Here is a 25,360-nt window from a genome sequence, read left to right as displayed (position 1 = left end):
ATTGTAGATATATATTTCTTTAGATCTAGTTTGGAGTTCCTCTTGCTTTGTTCGCCGGTCTTTATTGCTGCTTTCGTGAGGGCAAATTGTTCTTCTCTGGCGCCGGCTTGGATCCCCATAGAGATGCCAGAGCAGTTGGCTGTGGACAGCTCCTTCTAGCTTTGGCTAGCGTCGTGCTGATCCTGAGCTCTAGGCGCATGCGTGGCCAGGGACCAGGGTCGACCAGTGAAGGGTGTCCGGGTCCGGCGGCGTGCAGTCGAGCCCGCACGAGGTCCACTTCGCTGCGAACGCGGAGGCGCCGGAAGACGCGAGGTGCTCGGGAGTGGGTGCCGCGATGCTGCATGCGGGCGGTGCACTGCATAATTAATATGCTCAAATTCTAAATCATATTAAAGCTCGTACAAAACTGAAGATCATCAAACTAAATAAATGACAATATCAATCACTTATCACAAATGAATTAAGATACATTTTAACTTGATTTTTCAGTTCTACAACTTTCATTCCTTTATATGTAGAAGCTGACACATATAACATAAACAAACCTTAGAAAGCGACATATTTCTTGTCTATTTAAACACTAGAAATTGAGCAGGCCTTGTTCTTTACTCTATTGTGTGATCGATCTATGTAACCTTTAGAAGCCATTTGTCCAGCGATTAGGAATAGAAATCCTACATGTAAACAGATGTATCAAATATGAACATGTGGAGGGGGGGGGGGGGTGCAGAGCAAAGGTATAATTCAAGTGAAGCCACTTTCTTGGATCACAATATAGAATCACAGGCGACAAGATGCACTCGCATTGACCAGATCAAGTCTCAAACCCCACCATCCTACCTGTCAAAGACATTACACATTTGCGCACCATCAATCCAACTGGAATGAGCTAGGGGGAGGGCCCCGATATCCTAACGCACCGTGTAGAAAACCATACGACAGCCAGAACATCACATGATTCCAGACTCCCCCGCATTTTGTTTGACGAAAAGAGAAAAAGATTCCGCATCCCAACGGGGATGTGTCGATCAGGACAACTTTAAGCAGCAAAGCGAGCCCATGCGCTGCTGCTAAAGCCTGGACAATATAATTATTCTGATGCATACAGCACACCAGCACATCAACCAAGACAGGAAGGAATCTCCTATGGAACTGGGAACCATCAATCAACGGCACACAAGTCTCAAAGTCATCAAATTCCACGAGTTTGCAATGACATAGGATCAAAACGTCTCAACAAAGGACTCATGAGCTCAACGCTGCTGGTATCGAGAGCTCATAATTTGATATGAATTCATTTCATAGACATCCATAACCGGAGACAAATGAACACCGTATGTATTTTGCTAGTACCCTCATCAGGCATCTCATTAAATTTGAATAAACCGAACATGTGTCCAAAATCACAAGTGAGAAGCGCAGGTAACAATAGATATTACAGTCTTGAATAGAGGAAAACGATAACAGACGCGCCAGCTGAAAACTTTGTCCACGCTAATGAAGAAACAGCAACAGAAGAGTAAGAAAAGAAGCAGGAGGGTGCGATAATGGCTCCTCTTGGCTTTGCATTCTTGGGCCCGAAGAATTAGAAGCATTTCCTGTGCACAATGGATGGGCCAGACTCATCGTACTCAGCCTTCGCAATCCACATCTGCAGTAGCAAGCAAAATGATAAGCAAATCGATTAACCCCAAGGAAATGAGAATGTAGCTTGTTGCCACGGTGTTTATTTACCTGCTGGAAGGTGCTGAGGGATGCCAAGATGGATCCTCCAATCCAGACACTGTACTTCCTTTCTGGAGGAGCAACCACCTTGATCTTCATGCTGCTAGGAGCCAAGGCAGTGATTTCCTTGCTCATCCTGTCAGCAATCCCAGGGAACATAGTGGTACCACCACTGAGGACGATGTTGCCATATAGATCCTTCCTAATATCCACGTCGCACTTCATGATGGAGTTGTAGGTAGTCTCGTGGATACCAGCAGCTTCCATTCCTATGAAGGATGGCTGGAAGAGGACCTCAGGGCAGCGGAAACGCTCAGCGCCAATGGTGATAACTTGTCCATCAGGAAGCTCGTAGCTCTTCTCCACAGAAGAGCTGGTCTTGGCAGTCTCCATTTCCTGGTCGTAGTCCAGGGCAATGTAGGCAAGCTTCTCCTTCATGTCCCTCACAATTTCCCGCTCAGCCGTGGTGGTGAAGGAGTAACCACGCTCAGTCAGGATCTTCATGAGGTAGTCAGTGAGATCACGGCCTGCCAAGTCAAGACGAAGGATAGCGTGGGGGAGAGCGTATCCTTCGTAGATGGGGACAGTGTGGCTGACACCATCTCCAGAGTCGAGCACAATACCTGAGAAGCAAAGATGTATATTCAGGTTATGGAAGATCACATCAATATGCATATTTTGCAAAGTGCTGATGCCATTGTATAGAACTGCCTAGTATATTTCTTTGGAAAATACTACAGCCACAAACTAAATTATGTTGTTTCATCACAAGTTGCATGATTTCCAAATTAATCTCATCTACACATCAACATGTTCAAGATTTCTTCTCAACCACAAACTAAATTATGTAGTTCAGTAGAGAATCAAATCAGCTCACCTGTGGTACGACCACTGGCGTAGAGAGAGAGGACGGCCTGGATGGCAACGTACATAGCAGGGGTGTTGAAGGTCTCGAACATGATCTGGGTCATCTTCTCACGATTGGCCTTGGGGTTCAATGGCGCCTCAGTGAGGAGGACGGGGTGCTCCTCGGGGGCGACGCGGAGCTCGTTGTAGAAGGTGTGATGCCAGATCTTCTCCATGTCGTCCCAGTTGCTGACGATGCCGTGCTCAATGGGGTACTTGAGGGTGAGGATACCCCTCTTGGACTGCGCCTCGTCGCCGACGTAGGCGTCCTTCTGCCCCATCCCGACCATGACACCGGTGTGGCGCGGGCGCCCCACAATGCTGGGGAAGACGGCCCTCGGCGCGTCGTCTCCCGCGAACCCAGCCTGGCATCAAGAACGCACATATTGATGTTGTTAGGGCCTTCGCAGTTACCAATAACCCTGCATTTCGCGAACAGATCGAATCGGTGGCTTACCTTGACCATACCAGTGCCATTGTCGCAGACGAGGGGCTGGATGTCCTCGGCGTCAGCCATTTTCTACCTACAGCAAAGCTCGCGCGATGCTACATTTGTCAAATTAAGCAGCAATTAAAGGAGCAAACAAGCAAAGTGCAAACCTATCGATTAAGGATGGACGCTACTGGAAGGATTTATTTCCAAGTTTGTTCTACAATTTTCTCATAAAAGGATATCAACTGAAATCCCCTCTTTTTTTCCCTAACCCAAACGGGCAATTAAAGAACAAAAAACATGCCATTTCCCCACCAAGCAACAGATCGGGCATTTCGCTGCCCGCAACGCCTCCAGATCGCACGCCGAAACGCGGCGCAGATCATAGATCTACACCATTTCAAAGAAAGGCGCGCTACATTTCCGCGAGATCCAGTTGGATCCGCGGCGGGAGAGCGCAAATGCGAGATCGGATCGGCCTAACAAGAGCCGAGGGAGCAATGCGAGTCGGATCTAGGGAGAACCGAGCGCACGAAAGAGATTCTGCCGATACGGGCATGGGGGGCAAGATGGTTACCGGAGGACGAGCCGGGGATCCGCGGGGAGAGAGGGGGTGGCGGCAGCAGCTGCTCACGTCGGGGAGGAAGGCGAGGCTAGTGGTGGTGCGGTAGGTTGGGAGGAGGGGGTATGTATAGCCGCGCCACGGGGCTCGCGCTAGCGCTGCGCGAGAGGACGGCCGCCCTCGGCGCCCCGGAGAGCGACGCTCCTGGCCCCACGCACCCGCCCCACGACTAGCGATGTCAATTTATTCTTAATTATCCATTTATTCACGCTTAAATACACGAATGGGATATAATATAAGTAGCATTAGATATCTACAGTACATTTATACGTAGAAAATACTACGTGGCAGATAGATAAGTACATATATCTCTAACTCCCTCGGCCCAGCTGCACAGCAGGAGCGTGCCATGCTCCGACACCCTGAGCCCCCAACCGCCGCCCCTAGCATCCTGCGTCGCGTCGCCCCGCCCCCCGCCACCCTGCTTTGTCGCACACGTCGCCTCGGCTTGCCTCGCCTCGGGTCACCCGCAACTCCGCGCAGCCCCGCCGCCATGCCACCACGCCGTTTTGCCCCGACCCGTCATGTCGCCTCCCCACATTGCCCCACAATGTCGCCCCGCCCTGGTCAGCCCCACAATGTCACCCTATTGCTCCACGGGTAAACAGGTATACCCACGGGCAATGGGTTTGTGGCCGATCTTTCGCCCAAAAGCGTTCACGGTAAGGATGGTAACTTCCCCTGTCGAGTCGGATCCCCCAGGGTTTCAGACCCGACGGGGACGAGTTCGGGTGGAAAATCAGCTCCGCGGGGCTGTCAAGCCGGGGCCAGGGTGGCTTTGCACTCGTGGGTGCTCCACGGGCCTCGAAATCTGTCACGTCCTAATTTCTTAATCACACATTTAAGTAAAATCATGCTTCTTAAGCATTGTGCTTAGAATTTGCGTAATGTTAATCCAGAGCGCGAATACACTTCATTAATAATCATTTGGATAAGAGAGAAAGTTGGGGAAGAAAATAATGAAAAATGCATTAAAAATACCTATTCTCTCTAACATATGGGCCCCACATGTGGCCCTACTCCTCACCCACTCCCTCTCTCAAGTGGGCAGCAGCCCACCTGCTCTCTCTCTCTCTCCTCTACTCACTCCCCACGCTTTCCCCCGGCTGCTGCAGCAGCAGCTCCTTCTCTCTCCCCCTCTCACTCAAGCTCAAGCACTCACTCTCTCTTTTTATCCAAAATCCGAGCTCAAGTGGAGGATTCAAGGTATGCATGTGGCACCATTGCATTCTCTAGCTCATAAGCTACTCATCTATCCAATCCATTTTAGTTTCCGTGGAGGAATCGAGTAGTTCTTGCCATTCTTGAGCTTTTTGGAGTAAAAATGTATTTTTGGTCGAATCTGAGCTCTAGAGTAGTGTTGGTAGTTGATGAACAAGTTCTAGTACCTTTAGACTATCCCTAACATGTTCCCGTTAGGCTTGGAAAAGATCGCAACTCGAATCGACCAAAAATCCATTCGAGAACAGCTTTTCTGTATAGCTCGGATACTCCAGACTCACTCGAATACTCCGGACTTAGCAGATTTTGTCCGATAAATTGTGTTCAAAATTGGTTAGGGTTTAGGGTGCGAGTTTGGTTTAGGATCCTTTGGATAGGGCTTGTACACGTTTGTGTAGCACAGATTTGTAAAATGAGTAAAAAACACCCAAGTGGAAAAATCGTGAAGAAACCAAATCTGTATAGCTCGTATTATCCGGACAAGCCCGGAGACTCCGGGTAGTTATGTGATCGTGTAGCCGAGAGCTCCGCTCGGAACCTCACTCGGAGTGTCCGGTATATCCCAGATAGTCCGGACCAACCCAAAGGTTCCAAGTCAAATTAAAATAATGCTAACCGAAAGTCTTTCCTGAAGGATGACCCGGATACTTCGGAACGCGAATACTCCAGATTCACCCAGATACTTCGGGCCAGTCAAAGTAACAGAGCGCCTCCCCTAGAGGGTCACCCGGAGGGTCCGAGCCCGGATACTCCGAACTAGTCCGGATACTCCGGATGGCTGTTATTTTCTGGATTTCGTTTAGATCGTTTAGTATCGCATGGATTTGTATATCTTATATTTCTAGCATATTGTTAAGCATTGTGGCATGCATTGTTGCACTTTATTCATACTCATGGCATTGCACGCATTATTCGTTTTAGAGGACGTCGAGCTGGTGATCCAGGAGGGCGAGGGAAACTTTGGGCAGCCACTTGAACAGCAAGGCAAGCAACTAAGTATATTGACACATCTTGTATAATTGGATAAGTCTAAAATTGATGAATTATGTTTATGTATGTATGCATGTTTAGTGAGTCAGTGTCGGGTGCCAATGGGTAGAATCTATGTCGATTGCATTCTTCTACCATGAATACTTGTGTATTTACATTCCTTGTAGCCTTGAGAGGTTGTCAATGTCTAGGTATGAGTTCGACTTATATGCTTAGCCATACTTAGGTCATTTGGTAGAAGTCGAGCGACGGTGCATTTCGTTGTTCGCGAGAATAGGACCTTCTTATGATTACATACACTTATCGAGGTTAAAATGGTTGTATGAGTGGTGAGTATGAGACGAAGTGTGGATGGTGCTAGGATGTGTTTTGTCCTGCCCGGATGTGGAGTTCCCCTAGGTAGGCCGGTAGAGGAAAACTGGACACCGTAAACCGCTTTGCGCCGGTTAAGCACCGATCGTCGGTGTTGTTGGCTCTAGCACTTACCTTACTCACCACATGCCGATCTAATGGTAAGGTGAGCCGAATACCTTCGCAGCTGTGACTTTTTTGGCTTGGACATCGATGGTGTGAGCGGGCGGGCTTGTAGCGGTACTAGTTTGCTCCGGGAGTAGTTCTAGTACCGCCGCGCCGAGCGATGCTTGATCCAAACGGTTGGGGCTGGTCGAGAAAGGTTGTCACGAGTACCCCCTCATGTACACTTTGGCCGGTGGCACAAGTTGAATGGTCCTCGTGTCGTGTGGATCCAGGAGTATCCCCTGCAGGGTGTATAAATAGTTTGATCTGTCGCGCTCTCGGTCATGAGCATGCTTCTGTCCATCTGCATCAGTCGTAGAGTTTTGAGTATGGTTTGTGGTTCGGTATGTGGGAGATGGTGATGTTGGTACTTGTTACTTATTGATATACATGTTGTTTACAATTACTTTTGTTCAGTTGTTAGATGCAGGGAAAATTTCTTATGTTCTGTTAAAGTTTCAGTCGCTCACACATATGTCTAGGATGCTTTGTGCTTATGTTTTACCTAACCTGTGGTTCATCCTTGCTAATGATCAATGCATAATCCTTGGAGTCGAGCTATGTATATGTGCTCTATATGGTTTAAGTCTTGCGAGTACCTTCGTACTCATGCCTGCGCTTTCAGGTACTCCTGCTGCTGAGGAAGATGCTATTTTTGGCTACTTCGTGCTTGTCGATCGGGGTGGTGGGCAAGAGTAGTGCATCCTACTCTGAAGGTGGCGTTTTTGAGATGGTGCCTAAGGGCATGTGGCGACGTTCTCTTTTGTGGTCTCTAAGTTTAACTTTCCGCCACGTAGTTTTTTTGTGGTTAGGAATTGAGGGGTTTTGTCTCCTCCTAGCTCGTTTTTGTTGTAAATTGTTGAAATCAGTGCATGCTTAATACTTGTGATATAAATATTTATTACTCATTTTTTATTAAACTATGTTGTGATGTACATGTTGGAAGGCATGTGTTCCGATCCTTGGGCACAAAACACATGCCGGGACTACCGGGATGATATTCTGGTTAATCATCGAGGTGGTAAATTATGAATGATGATCCTCCTGGTGATTAATTAGAATATTATTTGGACGGTTCCGCATAAAATCCCTCGACCCACCTAAACCCCCCAAGGCCCGACCCATCCTCACCTTCTCTGGTCTCTTCACCCCCACACCATGCCTCCACACCAGACACGTCGACGCAGTGAGAGAGAGTAGAGAGTGAGAGAAAGGGTGCCGGGATGTAGGGGTCGGCCTAGGGGAGGTCTGACGGGGCTGGTCGGTAGCAGCCCAGGGTCAAGCACGTCGAGTCCTGTGGCGCAGGTGGAGAGCGAAGGCGACGGAAGCTAGATTGGGGCAGCTGGGGAGAAGAAGCCGATCGGGGAGAAGAAGCCACCCCTTCTCCTCCTAATCCCTAGGCTCCTCCTCCCCCTTCTCCTCCTCCAACTTGGCTCCTTTCCACCGGCACTATGAAGCGGCGGATCTTGCCACGACCTGACCTCGGCTCCTCCACCTGCATGGCACGACCACCTCCTTGGCTCCTCCACCTCCACGGTGGCACGGCCACGGCAGCGTATCTGGAGGCATCGACGTCCTCCTCGACTCCTCCATCTCCTCCCCTCCCACTCGAGGTAATGAGGTATGTTGTCCCCTCCCCCCTCCCCCTCACCCCCCGTTGATCTGCGATTGTGGGCTCCATCATGGGTGTCGGCCATCGGGCTGTTGCGCCAGTGTTGGGATGTCTTCAGCTATCGCACCGATGAGTTGCCTTCGTGTCGTGGCCGTTGAAGCAGATGTGCTCCGACCAGCCTTCGTGCCGTGATCGTCGAAGTGGGATGTGCGGCGAGGGAGCGGCTCGGGAGGGCTACTGTGCGGTGAGGGAGCGGCACCGGAGGGCTACAATGCAGCGAGGGAGGGTGACGGTGAGGAAGGCGCGGGCACGTGGTGATGGAGGGCGATGATCTGGCAACGAGGGAACTGCGTTGTCACGTGACTGCGCTGGGAAGACGAGCCAGTCAGGTTTCGGGTTGCCTCGTCGGGTTTCGGGTCCCCGTCGGGGCCAGGGGCGGGGGTGATTTTTCGCTAGGTATTGAGTTCGGGGCCGTGTCGTGTTTGACGAATAGGGTTTCGGGTCAGGTCTGTTTCAGAAAAACCCGACAGAGGCAGACCCGTTGCCATCCCTAGTTCACGGGTATACTCACATGTGGATAAAAAAACCAACAAATATGAGTATAAATGAACATTACCCGTACCCGTTGTACTCGATTACCCATCCGTAGCCACAACCTGGTGCATTTCCTCAGGAGAACACAGTAGCCTCCCACTCGCCAGTGGCCAGCCTGACGTGTCGTGTGTGTGGACAACAACTCGCAGCGCAGCGCGACGTGGTCTAGAGGGGGTAGTGCGTAGCTCGGGTGGATGGGTCGGTACGTTTGAGGGTGAGGCTGGCACCTGGCGGGCCTGGCCCGTCGCTTGGATTACTTCACACTTCAAAATTTCCAATGGAAGAGGTCTTGCTCTACTCCCCAAAAATGCTAAGGGCCTATTTGGTTCCTATGAATTGAAATTTTATTCCAGCAATTTGATTCTAACTCAGATTTGGAAATAAATTGAATTGAGTAGAATCTGATTCAATCAATTTTCTATTTTGGTGTCATGGAATCCTTTTCCAAGAATCAGATTACAGATGTTATTTGGATGCTTAAATATGGAATCAAAGTCAGTATTTTCAGTACAACATGCTTATGAACGTGAATATGTAGCAATCACAAGATATATGGGTGTAATTAGAATTTTCAAGGTCTGATAACACATAGCCACATAGCTTCTTCAATAGTATACATAGTAAGATTAAAAACCCCTCGTAGCAAGCTAGTAACATTCAAATGAAAAATAACAATTGACAATGATAAAAATGGCTATCATAAAAGTCACCAAAACCTGGAAAGAAACATAAATGTAGGTATCAACAACCACAATGACGATACTAGAATTTGAAAGGGTCTACATATTAGCACATGTTCTACGAATTAGCCTATAGATAAGCATTCACACCATCATAGAATTAAATGCATGCATATCAGGTTCCTAGGCTAACAGAAAACACTTGCTCTTTCTCCTAAATATAACCATGAAGATAGATGACACTTGCTTCTACAATCACAAAGCCACATATACATTAGGAGAGATTAAGACCATACAGATTTGAATGCATAACCAATAGAGCTTCATCCATGTCATCAGTCCAAGAGACATAAACCCTCCCAAATTTCTTGCCTTTCTTCATATCCTATAGCCAAAGAAAATTACTAGACATTAGTAAAAGCCATGTCAAACAAGTAAAAGGCCAGACATGCAAAGGTAATAATGTAACTTAGAATTGAACTTGTAATAAAGCATAACTGAATCTGCAACTTAATTAAACAAGTGATTAATAATTTAGTCTAGAACTAAATTTTCAACATACACTTTCACTTAAACTTCAACAGATATAGCACTATCCACTTGATGTAGACGGATGTCATCCATGTCCATTTGCCTATCACTTAGAAAGTTGTACAATATGTAATAATCATTAATTATCCTAATCTACACGAAGCCAGTACACATGAGTTAATGCATGCTCACAGAACACACTCTTGAATAATTTTCAAGGAACACTAAATACGATATCATAGTTATCAGGTTGTAAAGTGGAGTCGAGTCGCCATAGGGTTGACTTGTCGACTAGTCTGGAGGTGGACAGACTAGTTTGGCCTCTGGATTCTAGACCGTGTATTTGCATGTCTCACAGTTCACAATATAACAACAATTGTAGGACTTTTGGACAACAGATAAAGATAAGCATTAGGAGTTTAGGACAACATCACAACACACAAAACATTGGTGGCAATCTTCTGCTTCTTGTTCCTATACCTCCCTTGGTCAGACAATGGCACAAACACATCAATGTGTGTACCATCCAATGCACCAAGATAGTTTTCAAACTACCTCCATTTGGAATCCTCCAGTTGCACAACAGACGGATTGGGTAGCTTAATAAAATCATGGCATAATGATAGAACACATCTCAACACCTCGTTAAAATGATGGCTAATTGGCTCAAGCCACCAGCCATATGTGCTACAAATTAGCCTCATCTTCATACCGTGACTGACTATAGGTAAGAATATAGCCACCTTTTCTTCTACTAACACATTTAAAGTATCATGTAGACCACACCTCTCACGTAGGATGGCACATAGGTCAGAAAATGACCTCTTAGTTAGGCGCAATCTATCATAACAATAAACATTTGAACCCTGATACAAGTTTCTCAGCATTTGTTTTCTTCTAATAACATATCTCTCTGCCACTTCATCAACATTAACAATTTGCCTACGCCTTTTCCTACGATACCAATGCGCAATCATAGTCAAAACAATAACTAATACAATAGTTGCCCTCTTCGTCTTCTTCCTTCTCTTCCTCCTTATTTCATCCTCACTTATATTATTAGAAACCAACATCTAAACACATGTAGATACAAGGAATAAGAAATATTACACATGAAGTGCATATACATGAAAAAAGAGAGAAGGGGTTTGACATGAATCCATCCTAGATCCTAGCATTCCTAGAGCCCTGTAAATTAAACAGATTGGAAAAACTGAGCACGTAGTTTTGGGTGGTGGTGTAAATTGAGCACAGATTGGAAAAATTGAGCAAATTATGTTTACAACCATATCTACTATAATTAAGTGACCTGAGTGATCAGAGTGGCATGTTAACAAAAATCATGTCCTACTTCAAAGTGAACTTCAACCCAAATCATTCATATTGGTGGTTGTATCCAGTTAACAAAAACAAGTCCTATTTTAGAGTGCACTTCGACCCAAATGATTCATATTGATGGCTGGACTCAAATAGTAACAACAAACCGTGTGGCAACTGGACTAGCACACACTTAAAAAAAGATTGGCGTGCTGCAAAAATGTTGGCACTCAGGGGATATAGAAACTACATGCCTCACCTTCACAAAGTCGACTAGTTCAACACATGTCAAAAGTTCCTCATTAGTTCTCAAGGGCATAATGCAACTGCCCAACAGAATAATCTAGTATTATGTGTATCTAACATTAGGGGTTTACTTTGTACATCTAGTAATAATGAAACATAAACTCCAGTTCCTAACTGCAAAGCTACCCTAAACCCAACTAATGAGCTCAAAAGAGTTTACTTTGTATAACAAAAAGCTGCACAAGATTCTCATTACTAATGCTAGCAAACAAAGGGGATTTACAAAGATGTTGATTTGTCTCTTAAGCATGTAGCTGGTCACTAAACATCGTTTCCTGTCCAAACAATTAGTCCCTCCTATTGGTTACCATTTTCATCAATTTGCACCTAGCAAATCAAGCCACCCAATTGCAGCTGCACTTGTTGAGTACTCTCAGTCCAATCCATCCAACTGAAGCCAGAAAATGTGACTGAATTTTGTATCTATCCTGGAGAGGGCATCTATGGAGTGATTAAAGGAAGTCACATCTACATTGGAAACAAAAGGACCATGACAAGGTCCTCATATCACACAGGTGAGCAAACAACTAACACTTGTACGAAGAACACAAATTTCAGAAACTAAGCATGCACGCATTCTTGGATAGTCTTGAACATCTACCATGGACTCAACTCTGTTACATATATAGTTCTAGAAATGGATGATCACAAAGGTATGTAGATCCCTCTCTACTCCACAACCTATTCATGAAATCCACACCAAACAAGGCCAATTCAATCATAGAGAAAGCTAGGGTTCCACTAACATGATCCAATAAGAACCACAACAAATTGTGCCTACGCCGCTCCTCCCCATCGTTGTTCGGGTATCGTCGCCTCTATCAAGAAGTAGATCAGGAATGTGCGGCAAGGAGCGCGTTGAGTCAGGGGCGAGTCGGGGACGAGATGAATGAGTCGGGCAGATCGGGGAGCAAATGGGATGCCCCTTTCCTTTTTTGGGTCCGAATCTGAAGTAGGCCTCTGATGGGGCTTTGGAAAGCGCTAAATCACACTGTCCAATTCCATGGTCCATCCAAACAGGCCGACCCTAGAAAGTAATTCCAATTCGGCCCATTTTGGAGGATCCAAACAGGCCCTAAGGGATTTTGAAATCAATATAGTGTCAGCGCTATACTAGTATTTTTTTTACCACGTCATTTATTTTCAAATACTTTGTTAGAGCATCTCCAAGAGCCTCTTTATTTGGTTCCCTATACCTAAATTTAGGAGTTATGGGCTAAAATTCTTCTCCAACAGACTCTGTATGTAGCCCCTAATCTTTACCGAGTCTCTATCCCACCCCTTCTGCTCGGTAGATCTTGGGAACGCGAGTCAACTCTCTATTCGCGTTTTCGGCCATACCCGTGCCATCTTCCCGCGCCAGCTCGACCTCTTGCGCCTTCTTCCCACGTACCACCCGCGCACGGCCATTCACCGTCCCGTAACGGCCCGCCCGCCAGCCCGGTGTCCTGTGCACGGCCGCCCTCCCTCCACACCCTGCTGTGACTGGCCGCCGGACATCGCACGCCACTTTTGCTTGACATCTCCCTCAACTTCTTGAATGTACATGATGTCGCCTAGAGGGGGGTGAATAGGTGTTTCCTGAAATTTAATACTTCACAGTGGATTACAGAGTCCGAATACTCCGGGTCAATCCGGAGACTCCGAGTTGTACAGGATATGGATACTCTGGGTGAACCCGGATAGTCCAGAAAATAACAGGAAATTGAAAACTATGAATATGCAAGAGAATCTAGTTGAGTCTATGAGTTACCACAGTTTCTAATTGATTTATGAGCTTTTTCTCAACAGCCACTTGCGGTCACAAACTCACAAACAAGTAGATTGGGGCAAATCACCCAAAAGATCAACTGGAACAAGAAAGTATGCAAGATAGTAATGAAGACAAGTATTTGTTTTCCGAAGTTCGGATCCAACGATCATATTTCTCCGTTGAGGTGCTCACAAAGAGTCGGGTCTCTCTCAACCCTTATCCTCACCGAGCGACCACAAAGATCAAGCTCGGGGCTTACTCAACCTTCCTCTCCCCTTGCGGGGGCGAGGATGATCTTCACAAACTTTTCAGGGCACTCCACAAGCTTGAGTGCTCTCCGGGTGACGCCTAACCATCTAGGAGCTCAAAGCTCCAAGAGTAACAAATGCGAGTCGACAGCTTGATGAAGAACTCAAGTGCTCAAAAGATGGATTTAAGCTCACTAGCACTCAATCTCACTTTTCAACCCAAACTCTCAACTCATCGCTAGAATTAATGCACTAGAGGAGTGAGAGGGTTCTAAAAAGAGGCAATGAAGTCTTTTGTCTCAAGTTGGTTCAGCAGCAATGAATGAAAGGGAGAAGGGGGTATTTAAACCCAACCCCCTAAAACTAGCTGTTACAGTACTTTTATATTGACCTAGAGTATCCGAGTTCACCTGGAGTATCCAGGTTGGCCTTCGAAAGCTCCACAGAGACCTCTGTCCAGAGTCCCATCCGAAAGGTCCGGATCTTCACCATATCCCGGAGTATCCAAGTGAAACGAGAATAGTCATCAACAATAACCAAACCATATTTATTACCTTTAATGCTTATGTAGGCTATCTGTCCAAATAAATCCATGTGAAAGAGCTCCTAAGGTCTTGTGGTTATCATCACATTCTTAGTAGGGTGAGGAGCTCCAACTTGCTTGCCCGTTTGACGTGCACTACAAATTCTATCTTTCTCAAAGGAAATGTTTGTTAGTCCTAGTATGTGCTCCCTCTTTAGAAGTTTAGACAAATTTCTCGTGCTAACATGGGCTAGTCGGCGGTGCCATAGCCAACCCATGTTAGACTTAGCAATCAAGCAAGTCTTAGGCCACTTAATCCGTTGAAAAATCAATAAGATAAAGCTTACCCTTCAACCCACTGGTAAAAGCTATTGAAGAGTCTTCCCTCTTAGAGACGATCACACCCTGATTAGTACAAAGACAATTGTAACTTATCTCACAAAGTTGTGATACGGACAACAAATTATAACTAAGAGATTTGACCAACAAAATATTTGATATCGAATGAACATTAGAGATGGTAATTTTACATAAACCAATTACCTCTCCTTTCCCGTCATCACCAAAAATAATATTCTCATAAGATCCTCTATTTTCTTTAAATGATGAGAATATACTCTTTTCTCCGATCATATGATTTGTGCATCCGCTATCAATCACCCAACTTGATCCACCAGAGGAGTATGTCTACAAAACAAATTAAACTTTTGTTTTAGGTACACAAATTTGCTTGGATCCTTTCATGTTAGTCACAAGCACTTGGCACCCACACACTACTTTTGATGACTCGATCCTTTGTGCGAGCACCAACATATAGAGCAACTATTTTACCACCGTAGTTCCTCTTCAAAATATAAGATGCATAAAAGGTAGATTGAGGTTCATGGCATTTGTGTCGTTTGACTTGTGTGGTGAGACTATTTTGCTTGCCTCCCTTGATGAACTTGAGGTACTCCTTGCCATTAATCACCACACGCTCACTTGGTTTGCTCGTACACATATCAAATCCAATCTCTCTCTTTTGCCTATTGTCCTTGACCTCAATGGTCTTATATAGTGCATCTTTGGATTTATATGTGTTGATGCATCCATACTTAATCAAGGCATTTAGCCTCTTATTTTTCTTTTGCAATGTTTGCAAAGATTGAATATTAGTAGTACAAGCATTTATATTAATATTGTAGCAACGAGAACAACCATTACTAGTAGAAGCAATAGAGAGTGAGGTTGTATCATTAGATTTGGGAGTGTTATTCCTGAGGACATCAAATTGCACTTAAAGAGCTTTATGAGATTCATCTAAACATTTGAAATTCTCTTGAAATGTGACATTTCTATCCTCAAGACTAGCAATTGAGATATTGGCCAACTCAAAATCTTTGGTTGATTTCTCAACTTTCTCCTTCTATTTAGCAAGGAGCTTCTCGAGTTCAAGGTTTCTCTCCTTTTCAAGGATGAGCAAGTCTTCTTGCTGCTCGAGAATCTCCTCTTGACTCTATATTATTTCTATTAGTTCTTTTATCTTAGATATGATATTTTTACTAAGACATTTGAGCATACTTTCGCAACTACTATCACTATCACTATCACTATCTAGGAGCTTGAGTTGTGATTTTACCTTGCGCTCTTTTGCCATGAGACACCTAGGAGTGTCATCGTCGTCGCTCATCTCGCCAAAGAGTGACTTTGTAGGTGTAGAGGAGTGCATAGCGATGGTGGTGACCCCTTCATCATCGGATTCGGAGTCGGAGTTGGATTCACACTCCTCGCCAATATAGGCTTGACCCGAATATTTCTTCTTATGGGTTTTGTATTTGTCCTTGTTTAAAGATTTGTTCTTCTTTTCTTCCTTATCCTTAATTTTCTTTTTAGGACACTCGGCGATAAAGTTTCCAACTTCGTCGCACTCATAGCATGCTCTCTTGGATATTCTTCTCATAGACATGTCTCTCTTGTATTTGCTATAGCCACCTTTTTTCATGAATTTCTTGAACTTTCTTACAAAGAAGGATATTTCTTCATCATCCGAGCACTCATCTTTACTTGAGCTCAATTCTACAACTTTCTTGCTTTTGCTTACCTTTAATGCTACCTCTTTATTCTTTGAGGTTGAGCTTTGCTTGGCAAGATTCTTGATTTCGTTTGCTTCTTACTCCATGAGCTCATAGGAAAGTATCCTACCAAGCACATCACTTGGTGTTTGCCTCTTGTAATCTCTTCTTTCTCGGATGAGAGTGACCAAGGTGGAATTTCTTGGTGTAAAAGTTCTTAGCAATCTTGGCACCACCTTGTGGTCATCTACCTCTTCACTTCCTAGCCCTCTTATTTTGTTTACTAGCACCATCATACGGTCATACATGACTTGAGGGGTTTCATCATCCTCCATAACAAATCTTTCTAATTTGCCTACAAGCAACTCTATCTTGGATTTCCTCACACGTGGTGCCATCATGTGTGACTTGAAGTGTGTCCCATATCATTTTGGCTTCTTTAAGCCCATCCACTTTATTAAACTCCTCGGAGCTCAAAGCACCAAGTAACACACTTGCGGCTTGTATATTACGGTGTAGATTTTGCTCTTGATTGAGAGTGAGCTCTTTGTCTTCATCTGGCAACGTAAAATATGTGCAAATAATCTTCTAAATACTTGGATGAAGAGATATTAAATGTAGTTTTATTTTGTGCCTCCAAGCGGCGTAGTGCGTGCCATCAAAATATGACGCACATCCGGATGACAAGGGAATATAAGAATCGAAAGCATTCAATTTATCATAATTGAACTGATTGCAACTCCCTTTCCTTTACCATTACCTGAAGTCAAAAGATCACCTTTTGGACTCGTCGGACTCTTCTCCCCGGACGTCGACATCTTCGAAATCTCCAAGCGGTGAAGTCTTGTAGAAGGTTAGGCTCTGATACCAATTAAATGTATATGATATCGCCTAGAGGGGGTGAATAGGTGTTTTCTAAAATTTAAAACTTCACAGTGGATTACAGAGTCTGGATACTCTGTGTCAATCCGAAGACTCTGGGTTGTACAGGACCCGGATACTCCGGGTCCTCCCGGATAGTCCGTAAATAACATGAAATTGAAAACTATGAATATTTAATCGAATCTAGTTGAGTCTATGAGTTACCACATGTTTTAATTGATGTATGAGCTTTTTTTTCAACAACCACTTGTGGTCACAAACTCACAAACAAGTAGATTGAGGCAAATCACCCAAAAGATCAACTAGAACAAGAAAGTATGCAAGAGAGTAAAGAAGACAAGTATTTGTTTCCCGAAGTTCGGATCAAATGATCCTACATCTCCGTTGAGGTGCTCACAAAGAGTCGGGTCTCTCTCAACCCTTATCCTCACCGAGCGATCACAAAGATTAATCTCGAGGCTTACTCAACCTTCCTCTTCCCTTGCGGGGGCGAGGATGACCTTCACAAACTTCCCGTGGCACTCTACAAGCTTGGATGCTCTCTGGGTGACGCCTAACCGTCTAGGATCTCAGAGCTCTAAGAGTAACAAATGTGAGTCAATGGTTTGATGAAGAACTCAAGTGCTCAAAAGATGGATTTAAGCTCACTAGCACTCAATCTCACTTTTCAACCCACACTCTCAAATACTCGTTAGAATTAATACACTAGAGGAGTGAGAGGGTTCTAAAGAGGCTATCAAGTCTTTTGTCTCAAGTTTGTTCAACAGCAATGAATGAAAGGGGGAAGGGGGTATTTAAACACAGCCCCCTAAAACTTATCGTTACAGTACTTTTTGTATTGATCCGGAGTATCTAGGTTCACCCAGAGTATCCAGGTTGGCCTTCGAAAGCTCCACAAAGACCTCTGCCTAGAGTCCTATCTGAAGGGTCCGGATCTTCACCATATCCCGGAGTATCGGGGTCTACCCAGAGACTTTGGGTTGGGCACTTAAGCCCAAACAGAGAGCTTGACTCGACGTTTCACCTGAACACTCCGGGCCACTGACGAGAATCCAAAGTATCCGGGACAACCCGGAGACTCCGGGTTCAGCACTTAGATTCTACTCGAGCACCCTGCCCGTAGCCTTACTTGGAGGTTCCGGCAACCCGGAGACTCCGGGTCAGCCCGGACACTCTGGGTGCAAACAGATACTAAAACTTTCTCGGTGTCGTAGGATGATCGTGTCTCTCATATTTGGTCTAAAAGAGTCATTTGAGCACTGAGACATCTTCAAGTTAACCTAAACGCATCCCGTTTGATAGAACGGTATTTCTAAACTCAAGTTTAAAAATAAAAACAATTTAAACCTAATGAGTAACTACATGCCGCTTCTCTTTTCCTTTTAAGGGATGCCAACGTCGTTTAACTTCTCCAATGGAACTAAAACATATTCATAACCTCAATAAACATATTAGTCCCTTAATATTTTGTCATCAATTATCCAAAACCCACATAGGGGCCTAGATGCACTTTCACTTCTCCGCCTGCCCTCCTGCACCCTGTCACGCCTGGCCACCGGACATCCCATGACGCCCTGCCGGACATCTCCTCCAGCTTGTCCCCCACCCGGCCGACTCTGCCACTGGCGCGCAAGGCTGCAACAGACGCGGGAGCACAGGGGAGAGGAGCAGAGGACCGGCGGCTTGTCCTCTCGATAGCAGAATCGGCGGCTTCACCACTCGAGAGCGTGGCGGTGTCATTCCAGATCGATGAAACTTCCCTCCTCCTCTTTCTCCTTCCCTCTTCTTATATGGATGAATGGATGAATGTGTGTGTCGAGAGGTGAATGGATGAAGGGATTGCACTGCAATGATGAAAATGGTAGTGATGAAATGCTACGAAATGCACCGAAATTTCTATTGAAGGATGAATACTAGAAGGGAGTGCTTGTAGGCAATTTTTTTTGGTGGCTTAGATGAATCAATGTGATATTAGTTCATATGTAACTTTTGTGATTTGGCATTTGTAGTTTCAATATGAAACAATATGGTTTTTTTTTTGTTGCTGATGGTTATGTGATGTTCATGTGGGTTCAGGCATCTCCTTGGGTTCATCCTGTTCTTCGTCCTCACTCTGGTGCATCTTGGCCAGTACTTCATCTAGATGGCCGATCTGATAGGGCACCTTTCCTGGTGAGCTACTCTTCAGAGTTTGCTACTTCATGCCAGTGCAAATTAGTTAATTTTGTTGAATGCGTAGTCAAAATTAGTAGCACATATGATGTTTTAGTAATACCGAAGAAATATCATAAGTTATCCAGTAGGATTTTACATCATGCTTAGGTTCTGGTTCAAGGACCCATGATTGTTGTGAGTTTCTACCCACACAAACATGTTGAACACACAGAGAAGAAATGTGTTTTCGGAACTTGGGACGATCGAGATCAGGTGTAACTTTTGTGAATTTTGTGATTTAGCATTTATAGATGAAACAATATGATATTTGTGTGGTTATGTTAGAAATTATGAGTTTTGTTCCGATAAGATTTTGTGTGGAAGCGACATTGATATTTACAAACTTATTCTTTGAATGTGTTAACATCATATTGGTGTTTACAAATTTAATAGGCACTATAGACGGGAGTGAATATTATACTATATTGATGAATGAGGTGAGCAATGAAATGGATTGGGATGGACTGAGTAGCCCACCTGAGGAGCAAGTAACACCAGTTGTGGAAGTTACTCCCACCGTGAGACCAAACCGAAAAAGATCAAACAATTTTAGTGAGAATGAAGATGAAATATTGGTGTCGGCATGGCTCAACATCAGTTTGGATGCAGTTCAAGGCACTGATCAATCTCGTTCTACATATTGAAAGAGAATTTATGATTATTTTCACTTGAACAAGGACTTCACCTCAGATCACACCCAAAATTCCCTCATGCACCATTGGTCTGTTATTCAAGTAAATATCAACAAGTTTGTCAGATGTCTAAGCCGGATTGAGGGTAGAAAGCAAAGTGGAGTGTCTTACCAAGACAAGTTTGTTGACAAGTTCCTCATATAATTTTGTTGTCTATACATCATCATGAATTGATGCTAAACGTACTGTCTTTTTTTTGTTGACTTGTATAGCTAGTGTAGGCATGCACTTTGTTCAAGTCAGAAGATAATACTAATAAGTCATTTCAATTCATGCATTGCTAGAACCTCTTAAGAACACAACCAAAGTGGATTGATAGGCAGACACAAAAGACATCTCACAAAAAACAGAAGACTTCTGACACTTCAAGTCTAGCTACGTTTGTTCCTATTAGCCCTGATGATAGTGAGGCTGCAACTCCAGAGTATTCTATATCGAAGAGACCAATAGGTAAGAAGAGGGATGAAGTAAAACTACGTCAAGGTGGAGATCTTGTGTACATGGAGGCGTTAGATAATTTGTGGGCTAAAAAGAAAGAGGTTGATGCGGAGAAGGAGCTTAAGAAAGATAAGAGATACAAACAAGCTTATGCACTAGAACAAAAGAGGGTTGCACTTGAAAAAGGAAATCTATGAGTTAAAGAGCAAAGAGTTTGAGTTCAAGAGAATATTGGAAGAAGAGAGAATTATGTCAATAAACATTAGTGGTATATCTGGCCTGCAATAGTAATACTACAGGAGCTTGTAGGATGAGATAGTGACTCAATGATTGAACAACTCGGGTTGATAGCTGCTACTGCTAGGATTAGTGGCATGCCTGCTACTCGGGTTGTTACAGCAATCTATATGTTATTATCCTACTTATGCGTAATTTTATTATGAAACTGTTAAGGAGCTACTTTTGTGCAAAAAAAATTTAAACTGTTAAGCTACTATTTGTGTTTTGGATCAATGTTTTGGATGTATGGATCAATCTTCCTTGTATGCCAATAGGAAAATGTAGCTTTGTATGACCTGTATTGTAACCGCTCCATCATGTATCATATCTAATGTACAAAATTAATCATCAATAGTAAGTAAATGTTGTCGGAGAGTGAACTCCTGTCGCAGGGATCCCGAGAGACCCCTTTTTAGAGATTCGGCCGGGGGGATGATCCTGGAAAAGCTTGTGTGGGAAATAAGCGGGAACGGAAATAAATGCGATGGCTAGTGGGTACGCCGGGTTTTAGACAGGTTCGGGCCGCACGGAGGCGTAATACCCTACTCCTGTATGAGCGCTATATTTATCCTTGAAGGGGATTCTTCAAGGAGGTATCTGGTTCTAAGGGGAGAACTGTTTACAAAGAGCTTGAGGCTCTTATGTTCCAGCTTAACTTGAGCTGGTTCGAGTGTCTGTCGATCTATCTTTGGCCTGGCTCGCCGGAGATTGTTGGTTATCTGGTCTCTTGGTTGTCTTGTGGTCGGGGGCTGTTGCTCTCTCTTTTAGTGTTCTCCATCCTTTCCTTTTATAGGCGCGCCGACCTCAACATATCCTGAATGGGAAAGAGGGGACGCGAATGCCAAGGTGCCACGGAGAAAGGCGTAATCATTTCATCTTGGCGAAGTGACAGGGGCGGTGGAGAAATGCGGCGCGCATTCGACCACCAGCCGCTGCGGAAGCCTCGTGGCGCCATGAAAGGGGCCCAACGGGCAGCCTCAGAGGTGCCCGGTGCGCCCACCCTGTCTTGTTCTTCTGCCAGGGCAGGGTGGCAGGCCGAGCGCTTCGATTCTGGCAACGTTATCCCGAGGCACCTGGATGAAACGGGACGGGACCCGTGCATTTAATGGACCCACGCCCCCCTGCCAGTGCATGGCAGGGTCTGACACTGGGGCGTGGGCAGCTGAGAATGTCAGGATGTCAGACCGCGCGTGCCTATTAAATGCGGCATTGGGCCTTTGACTGGATGACACCCTGACGACGGGACCCTTCGGGTCGTTGAATGATCTTGCGCGAACCTTCGGGGAACCGAGTCCTCGGGGGCTGCCACGTGCAGCCCCGAGCACTCTCTCCCGAGCACTCGAGTGAGACCTTCGGGGAACCGAGTCCTCGGGGGCTGCCACGTGCAGCCCCGAGCACTCTCTCCCGAGCACTCGAGTGAGACCTTCGGGGAACCGAGTCCTCGGGGGCTGTCACGTGCAGCCCCGAGCACTCTCTCCCGAGCACTTCGGGGGGACCTTCGGGGCACCGAGTCCTCGGGGGCTGCCACGTGCAGCCCCGAGCACTCTCTCCCGAGCACTTCGGTGGGACCTTCGGGGCACCGAGTCCTCGGGGGCTGCCACGTGCAGCCCCGAGCACTCTCTCCCGAGCACTTCGTTCTTAGTATTTGGGCCCTGCAGATCATCGGGGAGCTAGGGTGCTCGGGAACCAGAGGCGGCGGCCCCGAGCACCTTCTCCCGGGACTTAGCTTTTTCTTACCTTGCAGGGTGGTGACATGTGGTGGATGGCCGGCCTGGTCTCGGGACTTAGGGACCCCTGGTTCTGAATACACCGACAAATGTGTTTCTCCAATTTACTTTTGCAGAGAGATGCATTTAACTGAACTGATAAGCAAGTACATGAAGGTGTCGTCAATAGACAAAGTTAGTAAAGGATGGCAGGAAGAGTGTAATGCTTCATCCAAGCAGGTAATATTATAAAATCTATTTCCTTGGTCTATTAACTTGATGTGTTGTTCTGTAAACTATTGGAACACATGTTTTGTTCAGAGAAACTTGATGCTTACTTTTTTTTGCTTTATAAATGTTGTTCTCTCTAGAGCTCATCATTTTGGAGAACTCATTTCTCCTCAATGTTGTTTCTCTGAAGCTTAACATTTTAGAGGATTGATTGATACAAAGAATAAAATATCATTCTCATGTGTGTAGGAACAAAAGCTCCGGTCTCAGATTGCAGAGGCAAGAAAGAAATATCAGGAATTGTCAAAAGAGCTTAGATCATTGGAGCTGAAGAAAGAGAAATAGTTAACAGTTTTCTCCACTTCTCCACATGGATGCTTCCTGTGCCTTGCTCTTTTTTTTAGCACATAATAGATGTGTCCACTTAAACATTCATGTCTCTGTGATGTTAACATTTTGTGTTGTTTATGACAAAAAGTTGGATTGCATCAATTCTTGTTCCTACAACTCTTTATGTGAAAACAACCAAGACCACGACAGTTAGTGGTATGCACATCCTAAACTTTTGGACTTAGGCAGTTGTCTGTATAGCCTTCATGGCCAAGGTAGACTTGTTATGAAGGTGCCATCAGAGAACCGCAGCAGCAAGCAACTCTTTCCTACTCCTGGAGATAAAAAGGTGGGGCTCATATTAGACTGCATACACGAACTCGTGGCAATCCCATTGTGCAAATCACCAGGGTCATCCATGAAATGTTTAGTGCAGGATTTGAGCATTATGATAACATTTTACAAAAAATAAGCAGCAGTTCCAACAATTTCCACAAAGACCATCTATTTAAAATCTTATGAACTTATTGGCGATACATAACTATATCATTGAAGCAGGACACCAGGGCTAGCTATTTTCCCCTTATAATTATCGTTAATGCTGATCTCCATGACGATGCCACATGTGCTCCACTAGGTCAGCTTGAAACTGTGAGTTAGTTTCCATGTCTCTAATTTTTCTGTGAGTTTCAATGAACTCATGAAGTTCAGGCGTATCCGATCATAATTGAAGTTTTTTCAGTCCTTCCTCCCGCCAGGGTTAAAGTTACCGACCAGAGCTCGGTTACCGAGCTCCGGCGGTAACCAAAAATTCGCGATAACCGCGGTTACCGGTCAAAAATTCAAAAAAAATCAGAGAAAATTCATTTGGCAAAATTTGAAATTTGAAAAAAAAATCGCGATTTTAGCCGTTCGGTAACCGGTCGGTTTGGACCGGTTACCGAGCGGTTTTTGTGATTTATCGAGTGGTTTTCTCGAATTTTCTACATTTTCGGTAACCGCTCGGTTTACTCGGTAACCGCTCGGTTTTCTCGATTTATCGAGCGGTTTTCTCGATTTTCAGTAAAGTTCAACAAAAAAACCCAAAAATTATCTCAATCCTCTAAAATCAATAACTAATTCATCTGAGCTTCAAATCAAGTGAAACAAATTTTGTTGGTTTCCTTGTGACATGATCTACATGATAAAAGTATTTATACTCATAAAAAAGTTCAAAATGTTTTGTGAGAAATTGTATTTGTTAAACCAAGTTAAATACATAGTTTACTCTTTGCTAATCCAAAAATTATGAAACTAATTTTGTTAGTCTTCTTACATGATCCTATGTCTTTTAAAAATACATGAACTCATGAATTAGTTATTTTAACATGCATGATTGTGTAAATGTGTTGCAACTGGATTAATTCATAACTGACCCATCACACCTCAAAAATCAGTGAAACCACTTTCATTAGCTTATTTATACTATGATTTACGTAGGAAAAATAATAGTAGACATGAAAAAGTTAATTACATTACTGTTTCTTAACATATTCACTTTTATGCTTGTGAACTTTGTAAAAATCATAGAGAATTTAATAAAACTCTAAATAAAGTGAAATCAATTTTAAAGATTCTCTTAAAATACTTTTTACACAAGAAAAATATGTGTTTGCATGTTACACTTTTCCTTAACATGGGTTAATAACTGAGCCGCATGCTTCAATTTTTTTATTTTTTTCAAACTTCCTCCCTATAGAATATGATGCAAACGACATTATTTTTGAAAAAAAAATTCACAAAAGGTCTTAGAATTGTGTCTAGTTTTTTTTAAGATGTTTTTTGAATTTTTTATTTTTTTATTTTTTCGAATTTTTTGAATTCAAATTTCGGTAACCGTTCGGTTTCTGAAACCGGACCGGACCGAGAAGGTCGGTAACCGTGATTTTTGGGCGGTTAACGACGCATTTGTGAACCGTGCCTCCCGCACATCTTCAACGATCATGTTATGCATAATTACACAAGCTGTCATAATTTATCCGAGTGTGTCTTGATCCTAAAATCGCACTGGTCCTCAAATAATAGCAAAACGAGCTTGTAGAACCCCAAATGATCTTTCCACGTCCTTCCTAACTTCTTCTTGAGCTTTGGCGAAATATTTCTTCTTATTGCTTAGTGAAGATGATATTGTCTTTACAAATATGGCCCGTATAGCATATGTGCCATCTGTAAAGTAATATCTCATTGTATAATTGCGACCATTGATGGTACAATTCACTTTTGAAGCATGACCTTTAGCTAGCTTCGCAAAGAGTGGGGAGCGTTGAAAAACATTGATATCATTGTGAGACCTAGGTGAGCCAAAGAAATCATGTCAAATCCAGAGATCTTGTGAAGCAACAACTTCTAAAATGACTGTAGGCTCGTGAATATGGTCGTTGTACATACCTTTCCATGCAGCCGTGCCAATTCTTTCACTTCTGATGCATACAATCAATGGATCCTAGCATTCCCGGACAACCTCGTGCCTCCCCAAGTGCAAGTAATCTAGCAGTATCATTCTCATTTGGTGATCTCAAAT

The 25,360-nt window shown here is 44.3% G+C and overlaps 1 protein-coding gene and 1 pseudogene across 1 annotated transcript; one reads left to right on the top strand and one right to left on the bottom strand.

Moving 5' to 3' along the window:
- Nucleotides 1-1,339: 1,339 nt before the first annotated feature.
- Nucleotides 1,340-3,844, bottom strand: LOC133913171 (actin-1). Its single transcript, XM_062356237.1, has 5 exons — nucleotides 3,642-3,844; nucleotides 3,089-3,155; nucleotides 2,603-2,996; nucleotides 1,735-2,348; nucleotides 1,340-1,651 (listed from the first exon to the last, which is right to left on the bottom strand). Exons 2-5 carry the CDS (start codon nucleotides 3,146-3,148, stop codon nucleotides 1,586-1,588), a joined length of 1,134 nt encoding a protein of 377 aa, XP_062212221.1. The 5' UTR covers nucleotides 3,149-3,155; nucleotides 3,642-3,844; the 3' UTR covers nucleotides 1,340-1,585.
- Nucleotides 3,845-19,573: 15,729 nt separating this feature from the next.
- Nucleotides 19,574-20,602, top strand: LOC133910742 (uncharacterized; annotated as a pseudogene).
- Nucleotides 20,603-25,360: the final 4,758 nt, after the last annotated feature.

Source organism: Phragmites australis, chromosome 3 (assembly GCF_958298935.1).
Source record: "Phragmites australis chromosome 3, lpPhrAust1.1, whole genome shotgun sequence".
Classification (NCBI taxonomy): Eukaryota; Viridiplantae; Streptophyta; class Magnoliopsida; order Poales; family Poaceae; genus Phragmites; species Phragmites australis.
Note: the sequence above shows the minus strand (reverse complement) of the source record. Positions and strands in the feature narration are given on the sequence as shown.

What these genes read in the sequence shown, in the direction of transcription:
- LOC133913171 (XM_062356237.1), bottom strand. Translation starts at nt 3,148, where the DNA reads ATGGCTGACGCCGAGGACATCCAGCCCCTCGTCTGCGACAATGGCACT. An exon ending in CGCCAGTGGTCGTACCACAG is followed by an intron (nt 2,349 to 2,602) that starts GTGAGCTGATTT and finishes TTTGCTTCTCAG; the next exon opens with GTATTGTGCTCGACTCTGGA. An exon ending in CCCTCAGCACCTTCCAGCAG is followed by an intron (nt 1,652 to 1,734) that starts GTAAATAAACAC and finishes TTGCTACTGCAG; the next exon opens with ATGTGGATTGCGAAGGCTGA.